Genomic DNA, 20,555 nt, shown 5'->3' on the forward strand with positions numbered 1-20,555 from the left:
GACATGAATTTGTACAAATATTACTGAAAAATAATGTTTATATAAATTGCAATGTGTGTGTATATATATATGAATGAATGAATTGTGTATGTATAACAAAACTGTATGAATTATATATTGAAGAGTAACATTTATACAAATTCATGATAATGTGCTAAGAATTTTTTATATTACTGTAAGACATAAACAAAGAAAGTTTTGCGCGCGATAAATGCAGGGAGAAAAAAAATCAAAACGAAAGAGGCAGACACGAAGATCTGCCGCCTCTGGACGACGGTTTTACGAGATTAAGGTTTATGAGCTCTCGTATGTGTCGCAAAGACACACGAATAATAGCGAGAAGTTCTTTGCAAGGTGTTCGTTCGTGCAAAAGCGTCGGTGTATATGGAGGGGCGAGAAAGAAGTCGGGCTAAAAGGGTGCTTCGTGAAACTTTCAGACACGTGCAAGCGTTCCGCGACATAAAAGTGACAACAGTACGATATGCGAGTCAAAAGCCGTTATGGTTATAGAAAACTGTAGTAATTAAGAAAGAATTAATTGTTCGCGAGTAATTTTGAAACTTAAAAATTAAAAATTTCTTAATTTTGCGATTGCATTATTTAATAAAATAAAAAAAGAGTTTAGGCTCTAAAATATATACACGTTCGTAATAAATAAAAAGTCAAAGAATATAAAATAACGTTTTTTTCGTACAAGACTTTTGAAAAATAAGGATTGGTATAAATTTATCGAATACAAATGAATATAATTCAGCTTTAATCTCTTTCTCTCTTTCTCTCTCTATTTATATCCATTATTCATTATTTCTGTTAATGGAAATATCACAACGATATACTTTTTCCATCGATTCTATTATTTTACTCGCAGTTTTCAATCTCTATCAAGTTTTTGCAATGGCATAATTCGCAAAGTAACAAAAAGTATACGGTCATATTACTTACTATAGAATTTTATTAGATTATTTATAAATAGTCCTATTTAATTTTCTAAATCAGGCAAAGGGGTTTTTTAACAGGAGTATATATAATACATACCTAATTGCTCGTTTTCGTAAAAAGTACGGCTTTGTCAATTTTCCACTTAATAGTATCAATGATCGCGTTTGTTTTCGCGACGTTTGTTGTCAATCTATCCACACACGATGAATAGCGAAGAACGGAAACAGATAGAACGATTGTTGCAGCAAGTCGAAAGCATACGTATAATACCGGATAATCGAAACACAGAAAACAGAGAAAGAGGGGGAGGGAAGAAAGAGAGAAAGGTATGAAACGAAAAGCGGTGAGTCAGAGAAAGAGGCGAATCATAAATGCGATATAAAAACAGAAATCGAGAGAAAAATGCAGAAATAAACAGAAAGGAGAACGAACAAGAAGGAGGGTAGGAGAAACGCGTGCTCGAATGAAAGAGGGAGAGGATTGAGGGCTGATCAAACGCGGAGTGCAAAGGATGGAGTGCTAGGGGTAGAAAGAGAAAGAGAGAAGGACGTCAACAGAGGTGAACAGTTAAAGATGAAAAGAGAGGCAATAAATGTACGAGATAGACAAAGAGAAAGATAGAGGGAGAGGCAGAGAGAGAGAGAGAGAGGGAGAGAGAGAGTCAGTAGTCAGCCAGGATGGAATTAGGTGGAAGCCCGCGGGAGACCGGTGCTCGTCCCCGGGGAATCTCTGGCCTCTGTAATCACCAGTTCGCCTACCCTATCCAATTCTGGTCGCACTCCTCTCTTCCTCATCCTGCACTACCTTTCGCGCGCGCATGTCGTTCCTCCGATCTCTCTTCTCTCTCTCTCTATTTCTTTCTCTTTCTCGTTTTTCTACTTCTACTATCATTTTCTTCTTTGAACTTCTTCTTCGAGTCTTTTTCTGTTTATAGTTCTCTTTTTCTTTCATCTTTTTTTTTTACAATGTTTCCACGCTTTTAGATTTTTTTTTTTTTTTTTTTTAAAGAATTTTTTAGTCGTTAGATAATGAATAAGAAAAGAGGGCAACGAGAGAGTATAGAATTTGTAAGCCATGTTTCAAACAAGGTATCGTATTTAAAATAAATCTCACAAGTTTTGTAGACTTGATTAATTTTAATTCTGAAGGCTATACAGGAATACATTCACAATCGTGAAGATCTTGCAAGCTCACGATGGCCATACGTAGTGTATATATATATATGTACGCGCGTACAGTACGGCTCTTTTCCGCCAAAATTGCGATCCTGTTCTACCTGGTGCTCGTATCATTTCTCGTTTGTCGACGGAATTGACGATTGAGCGGAAACGAAAGTTTCGCGGTGCTCGTTTCGAGCTGGCTCGGTAGCCGGCCACATCCAGATTCCAATAGCGGACATAAAAGGCACTCGACTCCCGAAATATTGGCGTCGGTCGATGAGCAAAGAGCATCGTTTCGCGAATCAGGATTTAGATAGAATAAAATGTCCGAATCCTACAGCGAATTTCGCTTCGCGAAATACACATCAGCTGTTTCTGATCAGTCATAATCATTTTTATTATAAATAATAACATTTGCTCAATATTTTAAACGCGGGGAATTTTTTTAGAACTTAAAATCGAAAATACAATAACAAATCGTTCTATTTTTTATTTCTAATAGCGCAACGATAAAGTATTAAATTTTTATTTATCGAAATAATTATATCCGTTTTAATTTAGTACTGTTACATAGAATTGTTACGTTTATGACGAACATCCGGTACACAGAGAGAATTTTCTTTTAGAATTTACCCTGAAAATTATGGTAATCGTGGGTCAATATGGTACGGAAAGAATTTTATGAGAATTTCTCTGATTAATATTTATCACAATAAAAATAATAATATCTATTACAATAGAATATAAAATATGTTTGATTAATTCAACTATGCAATTTAGTAAAATTAATCAAACATGTGTTTTATTGTGATAAATATTAATCAGAGAAATTCTTATAAAATTCTTTCCATACCATGTCCCACAATTACCATGATTTTCAGGGTAAATTCTAAGAGAAAATTCTCTCAGTATAGTGACATCCTGAAATAGAGAAAGAAATAGAAAGAAAGATCGCGGTAACAAGCATATTTGACGAACATTCTATCACACGTTTACTTATTTGTCGGGATAAATAAAACGTCTTCTCTTTTATCGGATCAAACTGACTGCCATCGCGCGGTTAGGACATCACGAGCCAGTGGTTAGCCACGAAATAGCAAGCCATACCGATAGTATTGCCAGCGTAGTGATATAGGGTGTTGCTAATTAATGCACGATAATGAACCTGCGCGCGACCGAAGCTGTATTAATGGATTCCAATGCCCTCGTCATAACGTGGACAACCGGTAGGTAGCAGTTGAACGGAGGATAATTGCGTTAATGGGAATATATTGGCTTGCATCGACAGGCCTATGAACAACTCTATTCTGATTTATATTTTATAAAAATTTTTTAAAATTATAAATAAATTAAGCAGATATAAGTATATATTGTTTTGGGCAAACTTCTTTTACGTCAAAATTAAAACTCAAATATTACATTACATGTAAGGGAGAGAGGGAGAAAAGTCTTTTTATTTTTAGAATTTTATTAATATCAAATGTTGGAATTATTAATTTTGTTTCGTGTGTAATTGCTAGTTTGAGGGGAAAAACGTGTGTCACTTAAAAAGAAATAAAAAATATATATTTATCAAATTAAAGTTTTTATGTCGATAATAACTTTTGGCAGTCATTATGGAAATTGCGAAATGCGAGGCAGATTATATATTAGAGAAGTCTTAATTTATCAATCTGTACACACACAGACACGGAAACGCACACACGCACAGTGCGTTATTAGATCTGCATTATGTATCGTATGTAAATCCAGTTGCCAAGCGTGCATATGCATTTCTAACGGCAAGTATGAAGGAACGCCTAAATATACGCGATATATAAGCGCATTATAATTGGTGAGTAGGACGCAATGACCTGAATCATGTGCATTATGCCTCAGGAACGTGATTGTAATTTGTGCGTGCTCGCATAAATGCATAATTATCGTCCCGGAATTAATTTACACGCGCAGAAATGATTAACGATCCGGAGCTGGAGCGGCGCTTGCTTATCGATAATTATTATTCCAATCCCCCTCCCCTTCTCTTTCCTCCCTTTTCCCACGTTAAACATTAGAACTGAAATGCAGTTGGTTGCATTAAAGATATGTAGCTAAATTAAAATTTATATTAAATCCTGTTTGAAAAAAATTCGATATCGTGTTTTAAATTGCCTAAGTGAAATAATTTTATTAGAAAGAAACATGTTGGAAACATAATAATTAATTGTGACCTTACCTAACATAATATAATGTTAATTGTGTTTATAATGACATATTATATTATATTCAGCTCTCGATTTTACGTATCGATAGCGAAACTTGCTTGCGCAACTTTCTTCAGGTCGCAATAATATCGGACAGACAGGAGACGGTCGCACTACCGGTACAATGTAAATTTCCGGCTTAGCGTTTTAAGCCATTTAATCGTGGTTCCTCTAAAATTTAAGCTGCTATTAGTTTTTGCAGTGACAGCACTAAGTCCTCGCCGGCGGTCATAATCGTTATAACGCGCCCGCTAACTTGGATTAAGTTATCGGCCTCTCGTTAAATTATTGTCCACGAAGAATACGCGGCTTTTGCATCGCGCAACATCCAATTACATCTATTATTCGTCTCTCATCACGCTCAATAAGTGATTTATCAAATTTCGTTCAAAATATAAATTAAAAATATTTTGCATCAATCGTTCTATCGATTCCAAGAAAGATAGATTTTCTCTAACTACATAAATTTGTACACAGAGAGAATTTTCTCTTAGAATTTACCCTGAAAATCATGGCAATCGTGGGACAGTATGTTATAGAAAGAATTTTATGAGAATCTCTCTGATTAATATTTATCACAATAAAAATAATAATATCTATCACAATAAAATATTATATAAAACATATTTAATTAATTTTACTAAACTGCATAGTAAAATTGATCAAACATTGTATATTTTATTGTAATAGATATTATTTTTATTGTGATAAATTAATATTTATTTATCAGAGAAATTCTCATAAAATTCTTTCTATACCATATTGTCCCACGATTACCATGATTTTCAGGGTAAATTCTAAGAGAAAATTCTCACTGTGTATAAATTTGTATCGATCTTGAAATTATTTTGTAAAATACTAATAACACAGTCGTGTCTTATAAGACAAAGTAATATTTTAATAAATCATATATAATTACATAAATAGACGCACGCACGCATATACGTGTGGTATCGGTTTTAAAAAATATATTCTCCGAAGATCTTGAAGAGCGTTCGGTTGTTGCAGCTACAGACTACAACATCCGCGACAAGGTTAGATCGTCCGTACGGAATTAGAAAACGGGAAATGAAGTTGGCGAACTTCGGTAGAGGTCATTCGCGTGCGTGTGCTTCTTAATGGCGTGCAGAAGATATGCGGAAGACTGCGTATTCCGCAGGAAGGAGAGAGCGCGCGCGCATCTTATACAAAAGACATACTCGAGAACGCATTCCCGCGACGCGGCGGTATTCCTTTGACGAGCGACCACCCGTTGACAAGTTCGCAAACTTGGCTTCGCTTTTATGGCGATCCGCGTCGCGCGACAGCGACGTCGATTTAAGAAATTCTCTTTCTAGGTTTTATCTCTCTTGTACCAGAGAATCTGCTCGTCCCATCTGCGCTCGCTCATGAACGATTGACAGATTCGCTTATGAATAAATGAAAATAATTATAAGAAAATATGTAAAAGGAAAAAAATATTCACACGAAGAAAAAGATAAATATTTATAACGTTAAACTTTACAAGACGATTACAATATATCTCGTTATTTTCTCCGAAATAAAAAAAAATTTAGGATATTCCGATAATTCGACAAATATACACAGAATATCGCGTAACAAACACCGACCGAACGTGGTGCCGTTGACGTGATGCCGCGAGAGTCAACGTGACAGGCACCAAAGGCCCTCCGCAATATTCCCGGGCCCTCAAGAAGGCAGATGCCTCGCTGACGGCGCCGGAGGGGGTTTGGCGGCGCCATCGCTGGCGGATGCTCGCGTCCCTCGGGAGTCTGAGTCCGCGTCAGAGCTACCCTGGGTACGCGGTCCCTAGGGATCTTCCTCGACTTCCCTCCCGACAATCCTCCTTACCCTCCTTACACCCACCAGCAGCAGCGGCCCTTCCCAATGGCGGTGGCTGTCTGCCTGTTTGCTTGGTTGCCTGCCTGCCTGCCTGCCTGCCTGCCTGCCTGCCTGCCTGTCACGGACTCCAAGACGTACGACGGCTGCAACGCGAATAGAGATATCGCGCGCGGCCCGGATGTAACCCGCAGGGCGCTCCTTTATTCACGCCGTATCGATTAATGACTCGCGGACCCTTGCGGACTTCCGTGAGGATTGACGCGTCCCGCGGGACGCGCCCCAGCACAACCGGAAAGGGTTACCGGAAAGGGTTATCAACCCACGGAACGCTTGACATAAAACGAGAGAAATTTCGTGAGGGTGAAAAATTGTTTTAAAAAGTTGGGTCAATTTCTAACTTGGAAATCATTTCGTGATTGGTATCTTGGCTTAGATACCGATGTGAATAGATTTTTATTTGTTGTTATCATTTATTAAATGCCACGAACGTTATCTTGAAATTTAAAACCGCTACTATACACAATCTCAATATCTTAAATAAAGGACCATTATCTGTTAATTTTTCAGAAGTTCGAATTTATATATGGAATTTCTTCTTCCTTTATTCTCAATTTTATAATAATGAAACAGCGCTTAAATAAATTTGAATTAATCAATTTAGATAGTAAAAAAAAATCAATCAAAATAAAGAAAGCGTTATTATTCGGAAGACGCGATATACTTTCATCGTGAAAGGCATTATCGAGAGACGGAGGCAACTTGAATGATCCTCCTAGAAGGGGTTAAGCCGCAATATGCAGTTATCTTGCCGAGCATGCATGCCGAAGCTATAATAACACATCCGTTTAACGATTAGCCACAGAGCTCGTGCCGAGATTGCAACCTGTATTTTCGTGAGTTTACCTCCCTTTCTCCCTCGCCTCGTCGACCTTCTCCCGGACCATCTTGAGAATGACATCGTCTAGGCTAGGTCGTATTACGTGGCTTGTTGTGGAACGATGTACGCGCGTTATAGTTACGTGTGGAGAGGGTGCCCTCGAGCCGATATAGCCGATCTCACCCTCTCTACCTTTACGATTATTGGTTAAGACCAGACCGTCTCAACATCCAATTGTTTACGGTGTTTTACGGTAAATTGAATTCGCCGATGTTCGGCCGATCATACGAATCCCATTTTTTCGAGAAATAAAATCTTTTTTTTCATCATATTAAATCGTTTTATTTAAAAGATATTTTATTATAGAAAATTTTTATATATAATTGACAAACATATTTACAACAATGACGAATAATGATTCTTGCGTCCAAAACGGTCCGATATTAATTTACTGGGCACGCATTTCTGGTCTCGATCCTAAGACAATTAACGTATCGAACTCGCCGAAAGTCCTCGGTTACACGATGATGGATGAACCATTAACCGTCGTGGTATCACGGCGGTGGTTTACATTTACACGAAGCGCAAGACATGCCTGACAGCTGACAGAGTACGGAGGGCGCGAAGGCATATGATCAAAGGATGTCTCCGTGTCGTATCTTCTAGAATATTTAAGCCCCATTGCCTCGTCTGCAGATTTGACATGTTCATTGTTTCTCGTTGTCTGACAGCTAACACCCGGTTAGAGAGAGTAACGTTAGGATTAGATCGAGATGAATTTCTACGGAAAATTTTACTCATTCGTTTACACTGGTTTACACATTGAACTCTTTTCAATCTTCTATCAGCGGTTTTAGTAAAACATTTTATTAGCGAAAGATAATTTTATTTAATCATCAAGTAATGGGAATAATTCAACTGCACTGCAGTTATTTGTACGACTGATAACAGCTGTATTTATTTATCTTCGTAAACGTATCTTCTTGCGTTCGAGCAAATCAATTTTCGGCAATTAGCAGAGAAAGTTTACGCGGTTTGTTAGCTTAATCAGCCGTTAACAGTGACAAATGCTCTCGTTCGGATAAAAGCTCAACAGTGAAGGTAGAACAGAGGAACACGCCGGTTTGACACCGTCGGAAACTCGACGAAGCGTAATCGTTAGAGTGGCAAGTTTGCGGCGCAAACTCGCTGTGCGATAACGAAAGAGCGAATCACCGTGGGGGGAAGGAACAGGGGGGTGAGAACGGGGTGACGGCGTTGGATCTCGGAACCATGCAAAATAATAAACGACCTGTTGGCCGCGTGGACGGGGGTGTAATTTTTTAAGTTTAATTCTGCGGTTCCACGTGACAAACGAGTGGCAGCGCTGCCGTCATCCTATGCGTCGACCGGATATATTTTACGGTGAAAACATGGCTCGTTGTTTCGTTTTTTTTTTCTTTTTTTTCTTTTATGATATACCGCGATATAGCGCTTCTCGACTTCTAAATAGTTTTATAATTTTTTACAACAGCTTTAAAAAAAAAAGAAAATTATATACCTATAACGATGGGGATTTGACAAATTTTCTGTAGCTGGATTTAAAACAAGAATGTCGCATTTATCATTTGTACTTCGTGGCAGCTGCAGATTTTGCTCTTTACCGGCGATATGCAAATGTATGTAATAGAATTAACGATTGTGTCTCTCTCTCTGTGCAGGGGACGAAGAGTGGGACGACGGCAACGAGCAGAATGTCCTGGAGGCGGCCGAACAGGATAACGAAACGACGGCGATTAAGCGTGAGTGTTATTTGTTAGACTGCCAGCTCTCTCTCATGGACTTTTCTTTAGTATTTACGTACAACAGGTGGCAGAATGTTTGCACAATGTATCATACGAGATAAATAAAACACATTTTCCACACTTCATATAATAAAATCAGTGAAATAATTAGACAAAGAAAATACCTAAATTAATTAAAATTATTTATCTGTGAACTACAAAGCTTACTAATCTTTTACTCAATGAATTAATATAATATATATAAACATTGATATTAAGTACAGCACATTTATTTGTCAAACATAATTTGTCACATAATAATTAATGTTGAATAAAAAAATGAAAATTTTTCTTGCGAATGGAAAATACAACTAATATTGATTTTGAATGTTTCAGAGGACGACGAAGAAGAGGAGGAAGAAGAAGAGTTGCAGCGGGCCTTCAGTCGTCAGTCAGCAGAAGGTAAGAACTATTATATTTATTGTTAGATTAATTAAAGAATAATTGACAATCACAATTTTTTCATCGCTTAAACCTTAAATCGTAATATCTGTTCTCGCGAGCGTAAATTTTTTAAGTGTCCGATTTAAATCTAAAAGTATTCTCGGAAGCATATCGCGTATGAAAAAAAATCTAAAATTTTTCTCGATGAAGATCCTCGAAGTAAAATCAATCACTTTGCGCAATACGAACCAGCCGTCCCGCGTTCGTCCTCCTTTGCGTAACAATGCGAAGAAATTGCGAGAGAAAGAGAGAGCGAGGGGGACAGTCGTCGCACGATGCATTCCGGTGCATTACTCGAATTGCCCTACGGGCGGGCAACAATGCGTCGGGATGCATCGTCATTGTTCGAAGGTGTTCAAGAAGCGCGATCCCGCTATAAATCTCATGAATATGGGATTCCTTGGCCCCCGGAGGACTCGCCGGGACGCGCGACACGTACCCATCCCAAGCATGAGTGCACGTGCATCGAACAATATGCTGCATCGCACATTTTTCGCCTCTTTCCCGCGCGCGAGATGAGGCACGACGACGTCGGTTTCCTCTGTCGGCGGAATGACAGGATTTGTAATTCTCGTTGTGGTCACACGGCTGTTGTGTGCGCCAAATATGCATGTTGGATTACTTTATATCGCGAAGTACTTCATCGGCATTCGAGGTCAATGAGAAACACGGCGCGTACTTTTTGCCGCAGAGAGAGCGCAGAATATATTTCGCATTTTTTTAAATACAATTATTATAAATTTATCTCTTGACAATAATAGAAGTCGTGAAATATTGAATAGCAAAATTATATATTTTAAACTCTCCTATTGATCGATCCGCGATTTTGTTTGTCCAATTCTTTTTTTAATTCAAATTAATTTTACTTACGAACAAAAGACTGAAATCTTACAATTTAGATGCACGTTTGATTGGATCGTCATTTAATTTTCGATCGCGAGTGAATCGCCGATATAAATTTTCAATTGTCGCGGATGCAGGAGAATTCCAGCTAACGGAACAGATTAAACGAATAGTATCCCTCTCGCGACGTCTACTTTTTCGTTTCTTCCGCGCGGTCCCCTGACAGTTTCTTCTATCCGAACTATTTTTGCGCTAAGTAAAATTTCCGCGTCCCCTGTGTGCGCGCGCGGCGCGGCGTCGTGCCCTGCGGTACCGTCCCTGTTACGTAACTAGCGAAACTGTCTCGAAAGATTCGTACCTTTCCCAAGTATCCAGCAGTTTTCCTCCCCGAGGAGGCCGGGAAGATCAAACCTTTATCCGCTCCTCCGTATACGTATATACGGCTCGATTATTATTTCAGGTTACCTTTTGCAAAGTGTACTTGCGCGCGCGCTTTATACCCAGAGGTAAAACCCGGCTTGGAGAAGCTCGCGGAGAACGAGGTTGCCTCCCGCAGGAGGCGGCCCGCGCTCCCGCGGGAGATGCCTCGTCCGTCTGCTTACCTGAAAACATCGAGCTCTGCCTTCGCTTCTTTAATGCTCCGTGTACCTATGCCGCTTATTAAACCATTGGGACATCGTTATTCTTTCTCTCTCTCTCTCTCTCTCTCTCTCTCTCTCTTTTCTCTCTTTCTTATTTTTTCGATCCAACAAACATACTAATGCCTTCGCTCTTAATGATTTGCTAATATTGCTGATTATTATAAAACTAATTTTGTAAGGTTTTTTCTCTAATCTTTGTAAGCGTCTTTTAAAGTCAGGCTTTATGGGTTTTTTCACTCTTTAACTTTAAACATCTGGAAAGATAAACCTTTCCATGCGATAAATATATTTGATTTGTATAATCTCTTATATTTTTAATCATGATAAATTATCTCGGTAAGATAGAACTGTACACCCGCTTTAAGCAAAATACCACAATGAGAATATCGGGTCAAAGTATCGGCTAAGATATTAGTGCCGAAGTTATACGTTTCACTTTCGAGGCCTCGAAGTTTGCCGTTCAACTTGGTGGCGCGTATAATTAGCATGATATATACCGATGGTATTCATATTTTTTTCATCAAACTTCGAAGCTGGACGTTACACGTATTGTCCCGATAATTTTCAAAGGTCAAGACCATTTTATCAATCATATATGAAGATACGAAGAGAGTATATCAGCATATATAAAGAGATAAAATCTTAACCATCTTTGAGAGTCTGAGCACATATTTTCTCGCTCGTAAGACTGCGCCTATTTTCGGCAGCACACATACATTTTCGCGACCTTTACCAGACGTATTAATAATTCAATAGACGATTTCGGCATGCCGCGAGATGCAATAACGCGTTTACTACCCTAATTTATTTAAGGCGAGGCGATAATTAATGCGCGGCACATATCGCCCTGCGTCGACAAGAATTTCTAACGCCTGTGACGCGCTATTTAACCGTGCAATTATTCCGTCGAGACGTCTCTGCATTCTAGAATTGCAGAAACGCATCGATCTCTTAATATCAGCTTAAATAATATTCAAGCATCAATAAGCAAAAAATTACAAAATAAAAGTATTTTCAATAATAAATACGTACAATCTTCTCAACATTTTCTTCTCAAATATATTTGACATAATTTAATGGTAGTAAATCTCTATAAGTAACATATTTGTGTTTTAAATTCGAACTGTTTTCAAGAATTATTACGTAATTTATTGCATTAATGTATTACATGTGTGCAAGAAGTTTATATTGTTTTCGCGTTTGAACCATGTCAAAGCGCTATTTTGAAACCATATCGTTGGACGATATAAGGGGATTTCGGTTACGAGATAATATATCGACATAATATGCAGCGCAGGGATCACCTTCGCCACCTGCGTCACCCTATCAGCATTTCGAAAGGAATTGGCCCACGTGGCAATTCTTCTCGTCGTATTAGAGACATACATATAGATGACTATGACGTAAAACCCCCGCCGATCTTTTAAGCCAAAACTTGCCAAACTTGAAATAGCGTTTCTCGATATTTCTTTTTTTTAAGATCGATAAATAAAAGTAACAATTATCACAAGTTTCCCATATCCCATACGCGCATATATGCATATATGAACACAGTTCTCGTATTTAGATATAATTGTCTAAGAGAAAATACAACAAATCATACATTGCTAGATTAAAATGGATAAAAAACAAACTTGATGCGCATCGGCGTATAATACGCGTACGTTTGCAAAAATACGAGCACGAGCCTTGAACATGACACCTCGACTCGCGCGGGACATCGCTAATGACTTCACAACGAGCTTCCGGTAACACGACGGAGGCAAGTGTTCACCCCACGCGTTTGTGTATTATTATCATTATCCGGGGAATATCGGCTTCTCCTTTCTCCTTAACAGTGCACATGGAGAAAGGATCGGAGATAGAGAAAAAGAAAGGACGTGCGCGAGTGAATGCAGGTTAACGCCTTATTGCAGCCATCAGCTGAAGAAATTACGATAGAAAGAGAGAGAAATCGACCTTTGAAGGGCCGCTACAAGTCATCCCCGCCGGGACTCGATTATTCAGCCGGTCGAGTTATACACCCTCAAGCTTTTCTCCCTTCTTTCTCTTTTTCGTTATTACGCGCAAAACATAGCCAATTAGCGATCGTCAATGTTTTTAATCCCTCAACATTTTTTGCCTTTTTTTACGGGACACTCAACCTTCTCTCACTTTAGATTCCAAAATACATAAGTAACGAAAATGAGAAAATATATCCTATATGTTCAATTTAGAGTCGAGTTTTAATGACTTTACACTTGTGGATTTTACAAGATTTTTTTAAGTACTTTTATCTGATATTAAAATAAATATATATTGAAATAATTTTTTTTTCGTTAATCTTCAACATAATTACGAATTTATATACTTTTGACTATTGATGACCAACTCGCGTATATAGCTTTCTTATCTCGTGAACAGCTTTCTTTTTCTCCCTTCCGTTGACGAATCACTAGTGTCTCGGCGAAAAGTAATGCGAGCTAAATTACACGACGCGCAAAACTTTGGCGGTGCCCGCCGTAGAAATTGTCGGACGGATAAGCGAAAAGTTGCCGAGCCCGCTCTCGTGACAGATTGAAATCTCTGACATTAAGAAAATGGGGGATCTCGAATCCCGATGGGGAAAGCCGGCACAACTCCTCGGGCCCGATGGTGGGTGACGGAGAGGCGGTGGTCGGCGGGGAAGATTGTAACATCACTTGGAATATCTCTCTCTCTCTCGTGAATTGTCTCGTAGGATTTTGCGATAATTGCTGTGACAGATTCGATGGAAATTTGCGACGAAGCAAAGAAAGAGAAATAAATATGCTTTGTTTGTAAAATCGTAGCGGATTTTATGGGAAATTGTTTGCATATTATATATAGATATAATTTTATTATATGGTAGTTCAGTAATTTATTGAAAATGTGTAAAGGGATCCAACAATTTTTTGATTTCGAGATATAGGAGATATAAAAAGAGAACGCAATAAGAAATAAAAACGATTCGTGTCCAAATGCATTTGTGAGATTTACAGTTACAAAATATAGAACGTAAAATAATGAACGTAAAACCCATAATCGCATGGAGCGTTCTTGATCTTGACTTCCCTCCGGGAAGTTGGAAAGTCCTGTAGAGCCGGTCGGTACAGCTGCGACCGAGCGGAGGCTGCGAGGAGAGTAAAGAGGGTGGCTGGGGGTTTTGGGAGGGCGCGCTTCGAGGGTGCGGCAGGGGATCAGGGGGAAAGAGGGTATATTATGGGGAATGCCAGGGGAATCCCGAGGGACTCTAAGAGCAGCCCCGGGCGCATGCGTCGAGCTGATTAGTTCACCTCCTACCCTTCCTCTCTTCATCCCTCTTTCGCGTTCCCGAGTGCTGGCAGCGCCAGAGGAGAGCACTAACTCCCTCGGGACTTGGCCCCGCTGCCTCTTCGCGCTCACCTACCCTCTCCTCTTCATCGTTACTTCTCTCTTTTTCTCTCTATCTTTATCTTTTCATCTCTCTTCTTCCTTATCTCGCGCGTTTTCTCTTTCTGCCTCTTTCCTTCGCTCTTCGTGATTCTCTACCTTTTCCTTTTTACGTTGTTGCGTCTTATGTATTCCCGATGCCGTCACCCACTAATAAAACTAACTCTCTTTCTTCTTTTTACTTCTCCCATCTCCTTCCTATCCACTCCCCGCCGCGTATCTGTCTTCATCTCGCTCTGTATTTCTGTCCGGCTCGTCCCTCTTCTCGTGCTTCATCCCCTTTATCCCAGCACGTTTCTCCTTCTCCTCTTCCTCTTCGTCGGGCTTTCCACGTTTTACGTCTTATATTCCCAATACAGCGTCCGCTAATAAAGCTGTATTTCGCAAACCCCTGTGGATTCTCCGAACATTTTGGGAAATCGCGTTTCCATGGTGCGGTCGCAATTGCATGTTTCGTCGGGTCGATGATGAGAAACTCGACGAGTGACGTGCTATTGACAAAATGCAGAACAATTTTCCGTTTTTCCATCACATTTTCTCGAAGAGCGCTCGATCGCATGAATTTACAGAAATATGTAACAGATTCGTCATTTTCATGTTAAACGAAACTAGAAACTTTTAAACTCGTAAATTTTATTTGATCAAGAAAATTGTTGACTTTTTAATCCTTTAATTAATTATCTTCTCTTCCAATTAATTAATATTCTCTTCTCAATTATATTATATTTAATTTGTTACACGTACGATATATCATATAGATGCAACTTCTGCAATAAATATTTATCTAGGGACGAATAAACGTTTCTCTCATTAATATAAGAATAACGAAACAACTAGCCGAGCAATCAAAGATTAAAGCAATCGATCATCATCTAATAGCGACCTGCGACTCGATCAGTTTTTTGTTTATTGTCGCCGAACGCATTTACATCGTAGCGGATCTTTCGTGTGACAAGCAGGCAGGAATGACGAGTCGCAACTGACTCTTGATCCAGAAAGCAGGGAGGAACTGGCTTTAGGTACAATGGCGCTTTCTCGACGCGACTGTACTTGGCGATATAAGGGTGTCCCAGGTGACGAGCTGCCTCGGGCCGTGGCGCAGCTCCTACGTATCCCTCGGGACCGACTCCAGGTCCCTCTATCTCTCTCCCTTCCTCTCGCTCCGCTCTCTTCCCGTTGTTCATCCTCTTCATCTCCTACCCTCTCGCTTCTCCACCCGTTCATTTCTCTCTTTCTCTCGTACGTAAAGCCACACGATGAATCCTCTCCACGTAGCTGTATTCCTCCTACGCTTACACCTACGAGAAGCTCGTGTATACATCGCGCGTACACGCATACACACGCGTTTGCGAATACGGCCGAATTCGCAAAGCTACTCGAACACATCCGCGGGTAATCCGTCTTCTTTTCCCGGTTGCATTCTACGGTGATGTGTACTACTAGCGCGCGCGAAATCGAAGCATATTTTGTAGTTTCGCAGACGGACGAACTGCACGCGAAGGCAGGCAAGTAATGTCGGCAAACATGGAAAATATGTGTGATACGATCTCATTATAAACTCGCTCTCTCGACGCGTCGCCATTTCCCGCCTTGTACGTAATACAATTACATTGCATCGTCGCACGATAAACTTCTACAAGTGCGCAGCTGCTCTCGCGATCGCGAAAATTTAGGTCGGTCTACGCGACGTGTTTACATGCGATCCGGAAAATATGTTTATCAGACAATCTGCTTTAAGAAGCTTTGGAGATTTTGCCATCAATTAAAAAAAATATCTAAATTACTTAATCCTATTAAAATTTTAGTTCTTACATACAGCACGCACGATTATATAAGATTTAACAAAGATACTTATAATTTTATACATGATTTCTACATAGCTCAAATTTTAGAACGATTAATTTTTTTCGCAAGCAATACTTTGATCGAAAGTTGGTTGGCTCTCGAAAGTAATCTTCTTTGCAAAACATTACTTTTCTGATAAATCATTTCCGTTTGCTTGAAGAAGCTTTCCCAAGAAGCTCTTCCAAAGCGAAACGCTATTACGAGGTGACATTTTGGTCGTGCTTTAAGTTGAACAATTCGCGTCAAAGCGACCAGGAATGGACGAAGTCTTCTTTCGAGTGCGAGATTAGCGCAACATTCCGGAGATTAGTTCGGCGACTGCAATCGCGGCTTTGCTCCGGTGCTGAATAACCGACAAAGGGGACCGCGAAATACCACCTGTTATTTCCCTCCCACGAACGAACGAGAGAGCTAACTTTCCGAGCCGGGCTTGCAGATAGGTCTTATACAAAGAGAGGAACTGGATGAAAAACTCGTCTAATAACTATGACTAATAACTCGTGGCGCTCGTTCGCCGTCCAGGCGCTCTTCAGCTTCAGCTCCGGTAAAACTTAGTAACTTGAGGAGATAAAAGGTATCAGGGTATCTCGAGGCCATATAGTAGTAACGATCCTTCAAAAAGCCTGCGCACGTATTACGACGCTCTCTTTCTGATCTTCACATTAATACTTCGACACTTCTCATCGCTACGGCATACATGCCGTTTCGTAATCTGAAATTTGAATGCCTGAAAAATAAGAATTTCACATATAATAAAAATAATCAGAATTTTTTAAATTTTGGCAACATCTATGTAAAAATATATAGCGCTATCGCGACTGATATCATTAGCGAAATCGGCCGCGACGATTAAATTCACGGCACATCGGAGCGAACTTTCTCGCGCGACCGTGGAACGCATTCGAGATGCATTGCGCGAGAAGGGATTTCGGGTCGATGATGTTCCTGGGATACGTTTCGGGGCAAGCTTTCGTATCGAAATATAACGGAAGCAGCCGTACACCGGGAGAGTATCTGGGGACCCAAGGGCCGAGCGAGCGCGACGCAACCCAACTTTAACTTTTGCGCGAACATACGGTATCGGGTACTGCGCTAACTTTATGCTAATCTTCCCTTCTTAGGGAACCGTACACCGGCACTTCGTACAATGAAAACCCACGTCACGTGGAAACTCGTCCACCTGGTTATTTTCCGCGGCCGCTCGCGCGAGTCGAGTTTACAGAGGTTACATTATAAAAATATAAAATCCGTGTTCTCCATGGAATATAAATTAAATTTATTATGAACAGAAATTCATCAATATCGAACTTGCAGTATCTTTCTTACAATATTTCGTAAAATGATATTTCGACAATGCGATATTTATTTATATCTCCTAATTATATATTTTTATTTTATTTACATCTCCTAATTATATTTTTATTTTAGTATAATGTAACAGACATATTTTTATAACATAGAACAATTTTTTAAGATTAATTTTATTATATTTGCAAAGTCGTGATATCTTAAGCTTAACTTTTCACTAGTCAACTTGGTAACGTGGCTTTGAGATAACATTCTTTTATAAGTTGAAATTGCGCCCAACACTTCCGCGGAGTTCGTACTACGGCATGCGGGATGAAACTGTAAAGGAGTGCACACACTTGCGTGTCGTAAATGCGGACGTTACGAGGCCGTAAGCTCTCGCGGAATCGGTTAAGCGGGGAATTAGTGCGCCGGCGAACTCGAAATTACGGCGCGTATACGCGGCTTTTGACATGGTTCAGGAAGGATGGACCACGGGGTGGACCCTTGACAAACGCGACTGCGTTGTTGTCGAGAGGGTCGCGTATAAATTTCACCGGGTGGCACGCTTCATTTAAGTACGCTGGACAGCGGTCAGCATTAGACAGAACCGCTTGAACTTTCGGTTTAATTCGAGACAGGGGGAGGAAATATATAGGAAGGAAGTCTTGATGTGGCATACTCCGCTCTTTCTCTTTTTTTTTTTTAATAGCGATCGGAGAGAAAAAATAAAAGAGCCTGCTAATAAAATTGGAAACAAATATTTCCAAAAAAAAGCAAAGAGATAATGTAGATTTTATATATACATATATGAAAATAATATTTTTAATATCCAATTTTATATATACATATATGCGAGAATATGAAGGATTTTAGTACTTTTTATTATTTATATCTTTTTCCATATCATTCCATTCTTATGAAAGCAATTGCATATTCAAGCATAAGCGCGAATGCTCTTACAAACATTTTAATCATATTTTTCCACGTATTCCATAAATAAAAATGTCAGCGCATTTTCTTCATTTTCTATTCATGTACTATAATATCTGTGTCATTATTGTGAATGACGATGACAAAATTGAATAGAAAGTGATCAAATTGTATGTATTCGAAAGAAAAAAAATATTATTTGCATTTTTGATAAAGATGCTAAGTTACACTATCTCTTGAAAAATCGATCACGTATATAAGCAACGATAACGAGACGCGCCTCGATAGGAACATTGAGCCAAATTAATTCCTATGAAGCCAATGTCACGTACATATGTACATATATATACATATGTATTGGTCATCTGCAGTATATATATATATATATATATATATATATATATAATATACACATACATACATACATACACATACGAGGATACAGAGCTGATTGTCCTGCAATGGCAAAGTACAAGGAACAGCCATCTTTCTCAGAAAGAAATTAAAGTTTTCCCCGAGGTATAGTCTTTCTCTCCGTACCTCTCTTTCTTGCTTTTCTTACCCTCATCCGTCTCTTTCTCTCTCTTTCTCTCTTCTCTTCTCGCTATCTTACGAGTCTTGCTGTTAGGGCCAGGAAGGTCGAAGGATACTACCGTAGAACGTCGTGGGATGCCATAGGGTGGTCATAGGGTGGCATCGGCTAGCCCATTGCTATTGTTTGTGACGCTCCCCGGGGACGGGCCTGCCCTTAACAGTGGCATGTGCCGATGACACTGTACCGGGTGTCCGCGATACCACTTGCCTCCGTCGCCCTCGATGTGTCTGTGTCTGATTACTAGGCGATCCGAACAGTATCCTGCGGGATTATTAAACGAATAATCGTCGCGCGTTGGTCATAATTGCGTAAAACTTTACAGCCGATTCGTCGGTGAAAATTTTAATCTCATCTCTTGAGTTCTTTTTTTTTTTAACAAGCATATACGCGTTTATTTATATGCTATTTTTAAACGTGGCATTTTGTGAGATCATCTTTGCGTGTACATTCAGGCGTACGTAGTCACGAATTATGAAAATTCATTCCGTGCTTCATTATGCCATGCCGATTGTCCCGAAATTAGCTTACGGAAATACGAGTGTGCCAGCGGTGTCTGTTATTTCCGGGCGAATTAGCCGGTTCAAAAGTCGTCAGCGGCGCGGCAACTGCAATTCCATTTTCCGGCAAAGAGACCGCACACCCATGTTTTATTTCGTCGGCGGTTTCGGCGATGACGTCGATGATATCAGCCGAGACGACCAATTAAAAACGTATCAGCCAACAGGGCGCTTCGAATTCGAACGCCGGTCAAATTGAAGCTCCCCAAAAATGTGAATTTTGACTTGGTCCTTTCGCGCAGCGAGATTGATCATAACAATGTAAAAATCCAAAATTCATGTATCTAAAAACATTATCCCGAACTCTTTAATTCTTGCTGTGTACATATACATAATTCAACTATTATAATATAAAATTATAAAATACAAAATTCTTAGAAAATTCTTATAATGTAATATAAAATTCTGAAAATGTGAACTTCAACTATTATATTCAATATTTCTGCATAGTTTTATAAAAAGGAAAAATTTGAATCTTAAAGTATTCATCGCGCAAGCTTATATATATGTCATAGATAAAAATTAAAAATCTTAATGAGGAAATTAATAATATGCAATAATAAGGCGTACGATTCACGCAATGATAGAATTAAGCGGGTATCTCTTTAATGAGGCAAATATAAATTATAGGGTCAGCTTACCATAATAATTTGTATTGTCACGTGACGCTACTGCTCTCCCAATCTAGGGGTCGCCGGCGCTTAATTGGGCTGTCATTACGGCGCCTTGTGGGACTCGATTTAAATTACGTAAAACGATAGCTCGACGTTAATGATAAAGCGACGACATGTGTAATCTAAAAATTATTTTTCCATTGCACGCGCCTTTATTTAATGTAATTTAGGTCTAGTACACGCTCTTATACGAGAAATCACAAAACGCAGAATCGCGCAAAAATATGATTCTCCATAAATATTCGTCCTCGAAATGTGCAATCTGAGATTCGAAGCATTGGAAACATATAGTATCACTCGAATAGAGTAGTCAAATATACACTGCCGTCAATACTAAGTATCTTTACCGTACTTTACCGTAGATAATAGCTATGTAAAGTACGTTCGATACCGCGTTCGGAGTATCGTGAGCATCTTCACCGT

The 20,555-nt window shown here is 39.4% G+C and overlaps 1 protein-coding gene across 1 annotated transcript in view; it reads left to right on the forward strand.

Moving 5' to 3' along the window:
- L (zinc finger protein Lobe) overlaps positions 1 to 20,555 on the forward strand; it is a 77,567-nt gene that overhangs the window by 1,877 nt on the left and 55,135 nt on the right. Inside the window, exons 3-4 of the mRNA XM_083035401.1 lie at positions 8,762 to 8,842; positions 9,221 to 9,286. Coding sequence (XP_082891527.1) covers positions 8,762 to 8,842; positions 9,221 to 9,286 — 147 coding nt within the window. The remainder of the gene's footprint in view (positions 1 to 8,761; positions 8,843 to 9,220; positions 9,287 to 20,555) is intronic.

The sequence above is a fragment of the Prenolepis imparis genome, unplaced genomic scaffold, assembly GCF_030444845.1.
Source record: "Prenolepis imparis isolate NDT839.2.m4 unplaced genomic scaffold, iyPreImpa1.0 SCAF_4, whole genome shotgun sequence".
NCBI lineage: Eukaryota > Metazoa > Arthropoda > Insecta > Hymenoptera > Formicidae > Prenolepis > Prenolepis imparis.